General features: G+C 43.2%; 1 protein-coding gene across 3 annotated transcripts in view; it reads right to left on the minus strand.

Annotated features, from left to right (window-relative positions):
- LOC119479337 (ankyrin repeat and fibronectin type-III domain-containing protein 1) overlaps positions 1 to 16,160 on the minus strand; it is a 148,725-nt gene that overhangs the window by 36,477 nt on the left and 96,088 nt on the right. For all 3 annotated transcript variants that reach the window (XM_037754803.1, XM_037754802.1, XM_037754804.1), the window contains one exon: positions 2,853 to 2,975. In XM_037754803.1, the coding sequence (XP_037610731.1) occupies positions 2,853 to 2,975 (123 nt within the window). The remainder of the gene's footprint in view (positions 1 to 2,852; positions 2,976 to 16,160) is intronic.

Consider the following 16,160-nt stretch of genomic DNA (forward strand, 5'->3'; position numbering starts at 1 on the left):
TTTCAACTCTTATTTATGAAGTGGATACGGTTTGAGTGGCGAATGCTACGGTACACGTTGATGTTTAAGTACTTATGTATAGAGTTTCCTCTCCAGGCGAACTGCGGGGGGACTGCTATGGGAAATAAAAAACTGCTTGGCCGACACACATGGCTGCCTCTCCATTGTACTCAGGGGTTTTGGCGAAGAGCTGGAACTGCCTCTCTGTCACCATGAGAGGATATGGAAATAAAGACTTATTTACTGGCCCTGTGCTGGAACACAACCAGTGTCCCTTTATAGCCTCGGTATTGACTCTGCTGGATGTCTCCCGTGTCCACGTCATGCGCAGGAAACAAGGCAGCAAATACACGCAGGCAGCGGGAAACCGACCTATGTTGGGCTGAGAGTATTAGTTTAGATATTGAACTTAATGTTCTCGTAAGGGAAACAATTCCCACGCGGTATCAGCAGCAGGCTGAGCTTAAATGAAATAAAATGGCTTTTAGAGAACCAGAAGTAAATTCAGAATAGAATAGAAATCTCACAAGGACACAATTCTTACCCAAAGACGTCACATATATGGATTGTAATAATTTATAATAATGGTTTCCTGGAAAAAAAAACATTTCAGCAATCTTACCAGGCAGCATATACCCTCTTATTTCCCCTTTACCACCCCCTCCTTCTAGTCCTTTCTCCACCCATACCCTTGAGGCCATTTACTATGATTACCAATAACAATAACACTCCCATTATCTTTTATTATCGCATTTTCCCAAGGCCCTGCCAGCTCTCGTGGACTTTGATAAAGTTACAAAACGGCTCCTGTTTCGGGCTTGTATATGGGCTGCCTCGGCTAAGAATTCCCTTAATAGTCGGGGTTTGTTTGGGTATCTGACTTGAATCGACATAAACGGCAATGGTCCACTAAATAGATAGTAAAGTGTTGAGCCACCTGAGACCGCTTTACTACGGGAGGGCTGCTGGTTCCAAGCTTGGTGTTTTAATATAATCCTTGTGTCACTTTACTCTTAAAAGTTTTGATTTAAAGAGCGAAAGGAGGGGTGGTAGGGGGGGCAGAAAAACATAATTAAACCTTAATTTGAAAGCGTATATTGGTGGATAACGCTACATTTCCACATTTCACTTTCATTACAGGAAACACATTCCAGTTTTTACAGCCTCTGTCTCAATACACATAAGACTCACTGGGGCATCAACCGTTAGAAAACAGGTATTTACTGCAGATCTATCTGAGCTGTACTCTAATTTCTCAGCATATAATAATATACAAAACGCAACCCGCTCCTTGAATGAGTCACATAACAGAAATGACTCATCACAACTTAGCCCGTGCAATTTCTACACTACTTAGACAAATACACCTCTGTGATAACAACTACTTGTTAGCAAAACAATAATACAGATGCTTAGACAGACTACAGGAAGTGCTATAAATGTCGAACAATTTCAAAAATGCGACTGATTCATGGGGTGTTTCTCAGTAGACGCTACTAGCACACGTGTTTTCCTTCTGTCCGCGTCGATGACTTGTGCATTCCAGAGGAGCCGTGCCGGTCTTGTCAGGAGCTGGACCCGACCTCGTTTCACCTCCCAGTAGCATGACTCAGCCCTCAACCTTGAATCTCTCCTCCTGGGGTCCCTTGTTTATTATGTCACAAAAAGACCAGTCACACTCCTGTAACGGCGGCTCGGCCCCGGAGAAAGTCAGAATCCAGCTGTAGCTGAACACCCCCCCCCCCCCCCCTCCCTCATCCCACTCGTAAATGAGCATGTCCAATCTACCCACTGCGTTTCATTAAAACCAGACTACATCAATCAGGGCCTGAACTTTAAAGGCCAGGTCCCCTCTCCGGCAACATGGGAGAAAAACACGAAGCTGTTAAAAGTAAAGGACCTCACACTGCACATACACTCAAAACGCTCATACACTTAACACCACATTTCTGCTGGCGGACCACACATCGCAACGTCAGTCCGAGACCACACAGTAGGTCTCGTAAGGCCGACAAAAGACCTCGTAAGACCTCACACTGGGCCCTTGCATGACTCGATAGGACCTCAGAGAATCCCACACCTGTAACTCCACAAACCGCAAAGTAACTCCACTGAATAGCTACTGTAGTCCCCGCGCAGCAATTAGAAACCTGGAAACTGTTTAGACCCGTGACTGTTTGGACATTTTTTACTTGACAAAATTAAGTGCAAAGGAAGTGTAAGATCCGCTTTAGCCCGGGGGCTACTTTCCCAATGGTGAGAGAAGTAGAAAGGAAGAGCCAAGAACACATAGCAGGAAGCTCAGGGGGGATGCCAGATGGACGGACGGCAGGATGGATGGGTAGATAAATGAGTGGAGGCCGTGCAACAAGAGGGGAGACTGGGAAGGAGTCCCATGGGTGGGGACGGGAAGGCAGCCTCGTGATGGAAAGCTTTCAAACTCCTTTCATCGGCTGCCTGAGGACTGGAGCTTTACAAGAGCAAGATGAGCCGGCGCCACTGGAGCTGCTTGGCGCTCCTCAACGAAACCCAGACGCAGAGACGGAGCAAGACCCTATCACCACTCCGCCCACTCTCTGCCCCCGCCCCAAAACACCAGCCGCCCAATCCTCATCGACCTCAGCTATGATACACACACTCAAATCATAACAAGGTCCAGTTGCAGTTGTCTCTCTCTCTTGTTACTAGCGTTACTTTTTGGATTTCAGTTATGATAAGTGAAAGATTCTGATCAAAATCCTGCTCCTGATACCAGTTTATGAAGTTTTATTTCATAATCTAAAAGCCTGAAGTACTGAAGGCCTATCACAACCTTCAATTTTTAAGCAGATAAGCAGATTAAGAGGTCTTACCAGTCCACACTCAGAGATCGTCTCCTGTAGGATGGAGGTCTGTCCGTGGAAGTCTTCTCCGCTTTGGGCACACGCTCTTTGAGGGACAGACGATGGGTGAATTTGGAAATCCCCTTCTCCGACCTTGGGGACAGAACAAGAATAAATTGATCAGAATAAGACTCTACGGACTGGTTTAGACATGGCCCTTTGACCCATTGCGTGGGCAATCTTCTGTCTTGCACACACATACATGTCATACATTGTACATTCTTGCATAAGAGTTCAGGAGCAGTTAACATCAGTGCCTTTTTTCTCAACGCTCAGTACAAATAATTGCTAATAAGAAAACACACAGAGGGATTTATATTTGTACTTTCGGTTTATCATCTAGAGTACAGATATTCTCTCTGCCAACAGCTTAAAATGTTCAGCCAAGGTTAAATGTTGCTGGAGAACATGAATGTCTCAGTGAAATGGATTATCTTACGCCTAAAACCAAACTCAGTTTAGCGGAAATCACAATACTCAGTGGAAATGTAGACCGTGAAGTTGATAAACAGTGTAACAATGCTGCAGTTCCCATAGGAAACATTAGGTTTCAGGGAAAGCCGCATACTTCCTGCCTAATTTTCTCCAAATCTTTTTCACAGGAAAAAAAAAAGAAAAAGTGAAGTCACACACATTTTAATCTCCTCTACTGGGCTGCCAATGTCCCAGTTCAACTTTTCGCTCAAAATTAAAAACAGGAAATGTAATATTTCTTCCATTCCAGCCCGGGACACATTTTGATGAGACTCAGCATTGCAATATTGCTGTGGTAACAGTGGGGACTAATCAAAATGTAATAATATTCTCTATCAAAGAGCCAGGCTCATGGAGAAACAGAGCCGGAGCACAGAAGAGTGTGTGGTGTAAAAATTCACAAGACTTATTAAGCAAACGTTTATATTATGAATGTAGCCAATGTGAATAAAAATCTGTGGATAACTTTAAGGTAAGTCAAAGCCTTGTGGGGAAAAAACTAAAATCTAAAATGCATAATTGAAGGAATTTCAAAATGGTACAAAAAATGATGCCCAAGCATTCTTCGCTCACCTAATCTGACACACATGCTGTTTCCATTTCATTATGAAATGATAAAACATCCTTAATAATGACTCATATGTCCTCGCACACATACATAGATCTCCTCTCAACCTGAGCCAAAAAGCGTTTTAGTCTCCATGGTGAGCTCTGTTGGAGACACGCTGCAGGGATGGTTGAATTGAGGAGAGCGCAGACTACCGTGGTGCACCCTGCCACTCAAAGACAAAGCTTGTATCTGCCATCGCTGTCGTTCGTTTATGTAAAATGCAGCAGAAATAGCAGTTCACATGAGGCTTCGATAAAACAGGATGGATGAAATCGTGCACAATAGTTCATGCCTTTACTTTGATTACTGAACAGCGACATGGATGAATGACAGTGTGGCGATGCGTCCAGTTTCACCTAACTCAATTGCCAAATTGGCATAATGTCACATGCTCATTTTGGTGCATCGTGATGCAGAGGTCTGACAGGACTTTGAATGATTCATAGGTTCTTGTCTGGGAGAGTGCTTTGCTTCAGAAAGAGGACAGAAGGTCTGAGAGTATCCTGTCAAGTCTAATGCTTCTATGAGAGGCCGATCAGATCTGATTCAATTGGATGGAGACCTTTATTGCATCACAGACTTGTAAACGTTCCCACAGGTGTGAATAAAAGACTGCTGTGACCTTGGAAATTGAAGTGAAAGCCCATTTTAAAGTCATAGATCCTTGCCAGCTGGGCTTTCTGCTACCTTGCCTGGAACATTTTCTCCTCTTTTCCAAACTGATAAAAAAATAATAAGATTGCTTCTTTGCCAAAATTCTATTTCCTCGCTCTCTCAAAACAGGCAGAATCCACGTCCATGACAGGCATCATAAATCAACGTTGTCTGAACACCAAGTTAAAAAACAAAGACAAACTACAATTACCGCCTCGCGGTTGTATGCCTCCGCCAACCAGTCAAGTTGCAGTTTACGTACATGTCTGTCCAAAATGTCATCACTTCATCATTCTATCCTATTAGAAATTTGTGTAAAATTGGCATAATTAGCATATGAATTATTAAGTTGTGGTCGAACCCAGATCAGACAACGTCGTGGTAGCGACCTGTCAATCACAAGGTAGCCACGCCCTAAAGCATCCCCTGCTTTATGGTCTATTTGACTCTAAATGGGACCAGAATTTACTAAATGAACAACATTCTGAATTGAAGAAGACTTGAAACTAGCGAGACCATAAACTCATGTTCACAATGTTTACTAAAGTAATAAATCATGTGAAAAGTAGGCTCATTTTCTCATAGACTTCTATACAATCAGACTTCTTTTTGTAACCAGAGGAGTCGCCCTCTGCTGGCTATTAGCAAGAATGCAAGTTTAAGGCTCTTCTGCATTGGCTTCACTTCTCAGACCCGGAGGTTACCCACTGGTTGGACATGAGGTCACAGTGACCTTGACCTTTGACCACCAAAATCGAATCAGTTCATCCTTGAGTCCAAGAGGGACGTTTGTGCCAAATTTGAAGAAATTCCCTCCAGGCGTTCCTGAGATTTCGCGTCCACGAGAATGGAACGTACGGACAGACGAACAACCTGAAAACATAATGCCTCTGGTCATGGCTGTCATTGACGGAGAGGCATAAAAAGTGACAAATAAAGAGTATATTTAAATACTAAATAAACCTTTTACAGAATGATACTAGACATGAAATCAATGCACCTACACTATGATCACACTTTACAATACATGTTTCTAAGAAAAGCTTTTCTATCTATATAAAAGAGGGAAGCATATTCTCTCATGCTACAACAACAGATTCCTCGTAAAACCAGCTGTTGCGCTATAAAGGCGTTGCCATAAGCCGAGATGAAAATACACAAGTTCTCATTCAAAATGACCTCATGCTATGGCTTATCTAGTAGAACAAAACCCCGGCCCTACTGCCTTCGTTCCCACTCCTACACCCTCAACTACTGTTTCCTGACCCTGCGCCAGCTTCTCCAAAGAGTTGGTTGACCTCGAAGACAAAGAGGCATATTTTCCTGTATGAATCACACAAACGGGGTGTGGGATTTTGGTCAGATGGCAGAGCAACCCCTAATTGATGGTATTAAGTTAGACTGGGCTTCTTCTTCTTCAAGGGCTTTTAATTAAATTAGTAGCACTGCCCTGTGCACGCCAGCTACTGCCAACCATTGATGCTAATGTACCTTTCCATAAACTGTTCACTGGTCTTAGAAAGACTGATTCATAAATAGACTACAGGATCATCAGTGGTTGTTAATAATCGCCTTGGTTTATATAGATCTAATATGTTTGGCCTATGCCCAATAGTTACATTAAGAGTTCCCTGTAAAACTTCAAACAAACGTTTGGATCAAACGCATGACACGACACGACCATAGGATAATGACTTCAATACCATGAAAACACATAGGATCATGACTTCAAAGACGCGGGGGCCAGTGGACACAGAAGAGGACTCAGGGAATCCCTTTGAGGGGTTTAGAGGAAAAATGGACATGCGAAGCAGGTGGGTCTCAGTGGAGGGGATCTGCTGGCAACTGGCTGCCTCTTGGCTCCCCGAGAGCTTCGACCCCTGGCTCCGCCCCATGCAGCTGTCCCCGATAACATCATCACAGCGGACACACTGCGGTGATGCAATCCCCTTGGAGGCCCACTCAGGATATCCCAGTCGATTATCCTCTCATCAGAATTATATTTTCTCTTTCATTTTCCCGGTGTTGATTACGGTTTATAAAATCAGTGATTGATTGTTTTTCCTCACAGAACTGAAGCTAGGATGTGACCTTGAAGCCAAGTGATCCCATACACACACATCCAATGAAGCTTTTAACCTTTAGCACCACCGGGAAAGTGCATACATAGATGCTTAGGCACCTGCCAGGCTAATGTAAGCATATCTGTGTCAGTCTCTTATCATTTCCCATCTCACACCTTAGCCAGGTTTTAGACCCCATGCACAACGGATGCCGTTCACTGGCTGAGCGACCCAGTTACAGTATATTTGAGAACTTATCTTTATTCTTAATTTCTTTCATTTCTATTGTTGGGGTTGACATTTTCGTGTTTTAGTGAAATGTCTCAACAACCATATTGGATGGATTGCCATGAAGTTCAGTGCGGATATCCATGGTGCCAAGAGGATTAATCCTGGCGGCTTTGATGATCCCCATATATCCAGAGAAAATCTAAACATGTGATGGATTGGCATGACATCGTGTGCAGATATTCATGGTTGCCAGACGTTGTGTTCCAATGACTTTGGTGATCCCCTGACTTTTCAAATGGCGCCACCATGAGGTTGACATTTGTGGTTTTGAGTGAACTGTCTCAACAACTATTGGATGCCAATGCCATGATTTTGGTACAGACACTCATATCCCCCTCAGCATGAATTGTAATAACACTTCATGTAGCACCGTCGTGAGGTCAACATTTTATTTTCTCCAAGATTTTGTCTATGTCCAAATACTTACAAAACTAATGACGTTCCTGCCCATGTGGTTCTTTAAAGTTTAGTGCAATTAGCAAATGTTAGCATGCTAACATACTAAACCTAGATATAGCTATACATGGCAAACATAACCCGATAAACATCAGTGTGTTAGATTTGACATTGTGAGCATACTAGCATGCTGACATTAGCATTTAGCTCATGGTACTGATGTCAACGTATCCTCATACAACGGTTCGTTTGATATCTTACGAAAAATGATTCTGCATTTTTCGTGCGTTTTTCCTAAGAATATCCAGCAAGATGTGACACACGTGTCAATTTCCGCTTGAAGTCTTTCAAAAATAAACTTCTGTCTTCACAGGAAACAACTTGGTTAGGTTTAGGCAACAGAACTACTTAGTTAGGTTTAGGAAAGGATCGTGGTTTGGGTTAAAATAACTCTGGAAGTGGCGTTACTTAGGTACGGAAGCTACGTGACAAATAAATCAACATTGACTTCTAGTTTCACATAGGGTATGAACAGTGGTGTCCTGGGTGAAAGTCTGGTGCTTTTTGACCCGCCCATCCACCCCGACCTCCTCCATACGCAGCGTTTCACGCTCTTTATACTTCCTGGTTCACGATTTTGTGGATTACAAACAAATTGATTTTGACTTTCCACAAAAAGAAAGAAACTGGTACTATAGTATATTTTTACATTGGTTAATTAGACATTAAAGTCCAATCTCCACCTTTTTTTGTATTTCATACTTTGTTTTATTTATCATAAACCCCCCCTTGTATAGTCCCAGTGACTACAAGACACGATAACTGTTCCTAATATATCCCTCCGATGTGAAAGCCCACCACTGCCTCGCTGCAATGTGACTTAGATTATGATCTTGCCAGCATTAGTAACTTTCCCCAATCCTGCTGCACAAGAGTGCTTTTGTCAGCACTGAATGGCTTGTGTGGTGATACGGAGAAAATGTTGACCCACGCTCACACACACACACTTACACACACTTTCACACTGTTACTGCGAAGGATCGCTTTTCTTGCAAACAACTCACCTAATGTCACTTTCCCTCTCTGTTCTGTTGCCATGGCAGCAATTAACTGTTCAGAGGTATTCATGTGCAGAACAGATTCTGCTAAAGAACTCATTGTTCTTGCTCACAGTACACAAAGCTATCGACTGTGCACTTTGACCCCTGCTCATAGCCTCAGTAGCCCACTGCTATTTGAGAGCAGAGTTAAGACTGCGTGGAATTCTAGCAAAAACCACAGAGCTTGTGCTTTTTCCCTTTCCTTTAGCGTATTATGTAGTCTTTTGTGTATGTAAAATCTCAAAGCCCACGCCAAAGGGATTTACATTCCCCACAAAAAACACTGCTCCTTAACTGCCTGAAAAGCCTTGCTTGAAGTCCCGCCTTTTCTTCTGTAACGTGGTGATGTCACCAAGTAACACATTAGCATTAAACCTGCCTAGCAGCTAGTTTGGCACGCCCTCAACCAAAGCTAGTTAGAGTGGAGTGGGAGTGGAGTCCGAAGAGTTTGGTTTGGTTGAAAAATCCCAACAGTGTGGGCCAGCTGACCAATCAGAGCAGACTGAGTAGGAGCTCAAACAGAGCGTTTCAGACAGAGGGTGAAAAGAGGTTAAAAGAGGTGAAAAGAGGTGCTGCAGCACAGCCGGTATGAGAAAAAAGTGTTTTTTGAACATTAAAGCATGTAAAAATGTTCTCGTAGAAACCCAAAATACGCATGTATGCACCTGAAAATGAGCATAATAGGTCCTCTTTAACAAGCCCAATTCCCCAAGCCGTTAATTATTTGATTTATTGTTATGTAAAGTACGTACAAAATCTTTAAAGTAATTTCTTTGTAAACTAAGTGATACAAATTGTAGTATTACATTACTAGCGTTTATTATTTTACCATTATTTGATTTCTAAGTGATTGAAAATCTATACATTTTCTTCTAATGTTGATATTGTTTAATAATATGTTTTGTGTTCCTGCCCATCCTGATGACACCATACATTATATTTACACATTTGATTAGTGGGAAATGATATGACAGACGTGCTCAGCAAAGCTTCTGAGATTACACAGAGGGTTTTGTATTAGACGTGTTTATAAAGGGATCCCACAGAAACCAGAAGAACGCTATGCATTACACAATCTATGTGGTCTGTCTGAGGCCGGGCTGCCCTTAACCACAGATCTTATTTCAGATTACTAAGGCATAGACACGACAGTAAATCATAAGCAGGACAGACAAATACCTGACCCTGTTTCAGCAATTATGGCCAATGGCTGCCTACCTAAAACAACTATTTTAGAAAGGAGGGAAAACAAAGCGCTTGGATTTCTTTCATCTCTGTCTGCTGCTACGGCTTCCTATCCCTGCCAATGGAACTCTAATACCCCAAAAAGAATGTGGGCACCCACCCATTTAACAGATACATGCAAATGAAATGGATGCAAGCACACATGGCTGCTGGCGTACGCACGCACACTCATACACAAACACAGTTTAATTCAGGAACATACCCCTCAATGTGTTTCATTAGGCAAACAAAAAGGCTTTCAGTGGTCCAATCATAAAAGAACGCAGCCAAGCTATGAACATTGCTAATTAAAATCTGCTCAAAGAAAGCCTTGTTTTCCACTCGCCATCCCCATCCAAACCCATGTCTGTGTGTACGTCTCCCTACATGGCGGAGGCCGCTTTTATTTCACTTGGACGGAGGTCTCACCAATAAAACATACTGATATTTCTTCAAGCTAACAAGCTTTTCCTTCAGTTGTGATACGATTATATTATCTGAATTGCTCAGAGCGTAATGTTTAATCGCTGGTAGCTGCGGGGGTCAATAAATGAGAGGCAATATCATAGCAGTCTGTTGCATAATACCTGATGCACTCCGGAGTCTAATGAATTTGGCTTTGCTTCTTATTGCTGTAAAATTGTCCGAAAATAATGCATCAAAATTATACAATGTGTAACATGGAGAAAACATGATGATGATGAGGAGGATAATTCTTCTAAAAGGGAGGCATTAAACTTCCAAGCGCTAATGATCTAATACTAACGCTATGTGCCAAAGGAGGGGACTCTGTTATCACCCTACGCACATATTCTCATATGCTGCCCATCCACCCACTACGGTAAACAGAGATATTTCCATCTCGCCTCCTTTCCCTCCATCCCCTCATTTGCACGCCTCTGAGTCACACTCGTCGTTTCGTCTCCTTTTTTTTTTCACCCTTTTATTACGTCGCTCTCTCTCACTCCTGTTTTCCACGGAATCGGCACATACAGAATTTGTCAGGGGGACAAAAATGAGGGAGGAATTCGATGCCCTTTTTTTCACTTTTGGTTCGGCTCCCTGTGGTGTTGGGCTTGATACCGTTCCCTCTGTGTCCCCCCTTCTGCGTTTGATGTGCGCCATAAGGCTGACTCAGCACAGTGAGACGTACGGATGATGGATCTGCAGTCAAATTAATCTTGAATTGAGCTGACAAGCGCGTGGAAGCCAGCAAACTATTAGAGACTGTAGCCGGAGCACCGTACCACTAAGAGGGGAGGGGCGAAGCAAGCGGCACCACAGACAGTTTTCTCTTTCCACTCGCTTTCGGTTAGGTGGGATGAGATAATAATGTGATTTGGAGGAAACCGATCTGGGGGTAATTTAATAGCTATCACGTTGGATAGATGTGGTAACACCCAATTGAACAACCAGCAGTGTGTACAACCAGCAGACATGCACACTATCAGTTACTGTACTTCCCAAATCCAAGGTGAGCAGAAGCGTCGACTCTGATTTATTAGTGGGCCGCAATCCATGAAAGACACAGAGTAACATAATAATGTTCACGTGTCTGGGGAGCTGGACTTATCTGATTTGCCCTGAAAGCCTTATCACTGCTGTCAGAAATCTACGCAAACCTGACAACAGTCACGTAACATCACATGACACCATAACCCACTAATAATTCAGCACAGAATCTCATAATTCTCCTCATAAAACTCCACATAAGACTCCAGCTGGTCTCCTCTAGGACACAGAAAAGCTGATAAAACCTTGTGGAGCCTGGATCTTAACCCCCTGTATCGGTACACTCAGTATTGCAGCGCTGCTGCCGGCTTGTAAGGGCTGATGGCTTTCTGCCCGAGCAGCTAAACGGGGAATAAAAGGCAAAGGAGTGAGTATGAGAGTATGCGTGTATTCCAGTTCATCTCTTTGCAATTTGCAGTAAATATGCTATCATTTAAAGTGAATGAGTCTGAATAGTCCATGGTTGTGGATCTGTGTGCCAGCCTGAGTTCTAAACAGAGGTTTATAGAGGCCTGGCCTGACGGAGGTGGACACCCCTCTGGTATTATGTTTATGGCCTTGAAACAGCTTTAAACACACACACACACACACGCGCAAAGGGCACCCCACTTTCCCCCATCAACCCACAATTGAGCGCGGCGTCGGGATTCCAATCAGGGTTGTGCCAGCAGACTGAGGGGATTATTTATGCTGGAAAGGAGAAGGGAACCTCGAGGAGGGAGAGAGATGTGTGCGGGTTTCTCGCATTTCTATACTTGTGAGAACCAAAATGTCTATTTCAAAAGGATAGAGAGTCGAGCAAAATCCTCAAAAGTAAACATTCGTCCAGTTAATGAGCTAATTTACATTTAAAGCCTGGGTTTATGATTTACTAGGATTAGGTTTAGGTTTGGGAAAGCGTAAAGTTTAAAGGTGCAATGTGTAGGAATTAGCGACATCTAGTGGTGTGGTTGCAGATTGCAACCAACTGAGTACCCCTCTGCTCACTCCTCCTTTACCAATATTATGGTAACGGTAGCCGCCGAGTGCAAAACCGTGGTAACGCCGTTCGCCTCAATCAGAAAACATCTTTACCATAATAACTGTACTTTAGGAGCAACGGAAGTCAGACGGCAACTGGCGGTACCACGGTTTTGCCCTCTGTGGCTCACGTTACCGCAGTTTTACAAGCGTGTCGGAGAACTATGGTGGCCTTCAGGTAACATAAAAACCAGTGTTTGGTTTGTCCGTTCTGCGCTACTGTAGAAACATGACGGACCCCATGAAGAGGACCATAAGCAGATATGAAGGGCTAAGATAACGAAAACACAATGATTCTTAGTTTCAGGTGATTAAACACTAATGAAAACATAGTTATAGATATTATCAGTGGCGGCCGGCCAATAGAGGGCCACGGGGCCTGGACCCACCCACCTTGAGCCACCAAAAAAAAAAAAAAAAAATTATAAAATTATTAATTATAAAAATTCTAAAAATTATAAAAATTGTCAATATGTGTGTTTTTGACCTATGGAATATACCCGTAATATTTGTAAAATAGGATAACTGCGCCAAATATCTGCTTTCCTCCTTGAACTCTCTGCTAGTGCACCTCTCAGCTGCTCTGCTGCACGTGCACTTTCTGGGGCCAAATGGATTTGGCCCAAGGAAGGCGGGTCTAATAAGCAGTACAGCCAATCACTGATTAAAGATATATGATTACAAGCATGAATGACATACAATTCATCCAATCAGCGCCGTAAAAAAGACTTCCGGGAGGGCCAAACTGATTTGGCCCATGGTGTGCGCGCGCACGTTCACGTGTCTCTCTCTGTTCTCGTCAGGGCTCATGTCAGTTCTCGCGTGATCTTGTCTTCTCGTCTCTCGCTTCTCTCCACTTCTCTTCTCTCACAGCCCATTTTAACGGCATGACAATGGAACAGCCAAGCACTAGTAGCGCTTTTTGATACCTTTTTTTGCATTGAATCGTACTAGGATGTTTGTTGAAATTGATTGGCCCTACCCAAAAAAAAATCCACCAGCCGCCACTGGATATTATATTCCATTTCTGTTAATAGATCACCCAAAATGTTACACACTGTTCCTTTAAGCATTTAGAAGAGTAAGTAAGAAACACACATACACACATTCCCCCTCACGTGGGTTAAACCAGCGTTGGCGATCGATCTGAATGAGTCAATGTGCATCATCCAGCCTGGCTTCACTACCTGGGTTGTACGGACACACTGCTCGGCTTTGGTGAAAAGACGTTTATGTTAGGGAAGAGAATCAAATGTAAAGTTATTGAGGTTTAAACGACATTTAAGGGAGTACTAAATGTTTCTTCGTGTTGGCAGCGTGGGAGTTTTAGAATGTTCATCCCACTCCCCTCCAGTCTTATAAAATCAAAGGCCACGTCCTACATAGGAGGAGGCTCCTGTGATGGGAATTTAGAAATGCAGAAAATGCAGAGCCTTCAGCTGGCCACCATTATGGTTCCTACTGAGCAGCAGTGCCAGTAACATTTTGTTTAAGGTTAAGTGAAGGACAATTCTGTGGGGTCGCCTGACGAGAACCAAATTGAAATGCTGAGTTGGCTTAAAAGCAGTTTAATCCTGAAATCATATTTGTACAATTGTGAGCCAGCAGCAAACTATGAGCATCCAGAGTGTTGAGATGTTTTTGGGAAAGCTGATCAAATCTTGATGTGTGGTTTTCAAATGTGGAGGGAGAGGTTCAACTTGTTGTGCAACCTAATCGAAAGAACTTTTCCCTGAGAACTCCCTCAGCTAATGTGGTTGTGAGGATATTATCGAGTGTTTGTATGTTGTGTGTGTGAGAGACTGTGTGTGTGCATGCTTTTGTATTTAAAGCCAGAATGGAAAAGGCTATGCACTGCTAGAATAGCAGTGAGCATAGCAAGTACTCCAAATTAAGCTCGCTTTCTCCCTTTGCATCTCTCTCACACACACACATGCACACACCCAATCGTGGCCAGGATGCCTTACCAAAACAATGGCTGTCTCTGCCCGCTCAGTTCTTTGGCCTGGCAGCTTGCTCTTGGGAAGTTCTCAAACAACCCAACATCACTGCAGCCAAGCCACATCAAATAAGCACACACTCACACACATACAGAAAGAGGGATAAATGCTGCTAATATTCACACAAGTATACACTCTACATATTTGTGAAACGCACACTGGATCAACAGTATGGGTACAAACACACTTTGCCGTTGGTAACTTGTGCACACACGCACACATACACACACTAGATCAACTGTACAAACAGTCACACACTCAGATAGTCGGCCAGCGGCAGTCTCCTATGGCCCGCTGAGTTAGCTCCCTCTCCTACCACCATTACCACTATTGTAAATACTCCTCAATATGTATTTACACTGGGATTTCAAAACCCTGGAAAAAAATGAGGTGAAAAGAAAAAAAGGCTGGAAAAAATGAAGGAATGTGTTTCACGTCGGTCAGACAGCGGGAACCCTCAGTCCTTATTATCTTTCTGCCAGGATTTGCCTTGGATTGTCCCTCTGGGGGATGAGATAGAGCAGTGGTTCACAACCTTTTTTCCTTGGAGCCCCCCACTACTTGTATCTGAGAAAAGCTGGCCCACCGCAGCCCGCACACAAACACCAAAGAATAAGTGATCCATTCCAAATATTTATTGTTTAAAATTAACATCAATTATAACTGTTTCCATTGAGAACCTTACCATTTATTTGGTAAACGTATCTTTACTAGTATAAGCTATAATATATTTTAACAACCCAACAGAGTAGGCCTAAACACACACATACATCCTTACCGAAAGAATAATAATAATTCATTGTCTGTCTAATAATTACGTGATTAATCAGTTCATATATATACTGTATATAGATCTCCTTGAGACCAATTACCTAAAACGGGCAGTTTGTTGCACATCCACATGCACATCATGTGAACACTGGTTTTGACACAGCTATACAATATGTGTTAATTTGGCTCGATAACAATCCATATTACTGTTCATTCATAAACTAATAGCCACCTTGGGCTTGCATACCTCTGACCAGGGATGAAATGTCAAGTGTGATGCTAATGACAGCCTACCAAAGTCCTGGTGGTTGATTCTGTTACTAGTGCCTTTCTTTTTATTTTTACAAGGGCTCTGAAGGCGTTCTCCAACAGGTACGTGCTGTACAGCCGAATGGGAGAATAACCCTTGTAACTGCGTGTTTGGCCAGTCTGGCTGCAACAGCCAAAACATCTTGAATCCAAATATTTCTTTGACACTAAATCGGCATGAAGGTCAGCGATCTCATCTTCACGGCCAAGGTATTCCCCATCCTCAAGGCTGGAGATGTAGGGGTCCATCACCCGTGATTCCTTTGATAAGCACTCGTCAACATCGGCAAAACAGGACTTAATTTGCTCCCAGAGCAAGTTCATGTGCCAGGTAAACTCAGTGTGTGAAGTCGCAGTCTCAGTTTCATCAGGAGTGGAAATTGTTGTAGCTCCCCTTTTGACATTTTCCCAACTCTGCACTCCAGTTTCACATAAAAGCATCTAGAGTGTCTTTGCACTGCATGACGTTGGATTAAGGGCCCTGCATCCGCTTGTTTGTCTCGTGAATGTGTCTGCTATGCCGTTTTGATCTACAACTGTCCGCGCAGTGGTCGATTGTGATCTTGCAAGAATTCAACCAACGCACCTTTGTGTGTAACAGCAGCGTTTGATGCGCTTTATCCTCTCACAGCTGGGCAAACAGTCTCTTGTTAGTAGGACGAGCCTTCATGAAGTTTACAACTTTGGGTGGCAATTTTGGTGACTTTTTTGATGTGCGTAGAGTTGAGCACAGAGTTGTGGGATGTCGAAAGGCGTCGGAGCATTTGTGGAGCCTTGCCATGTCCACATATTTTCCGTGCATTGGATGGCAATGTCCTCAGGAATGAAAGGGCAGGGACAAAAAGTCTTATTGT

This window comes from Sebastes umbrosus, chromosome 20 (assembly GCF_015220745.1).
Source record: "Sebastes umbrosus isolate fSebUmb1 chromosome 20, fSebUmb1.pri, whole genome shotgun sequence".
Lineage (NCBI taxonomy): Eukaryota > Metazoa > Chordata > Actinopteri > Perciformes > Sebastidae > Sebastes > Sebastes umbrosus.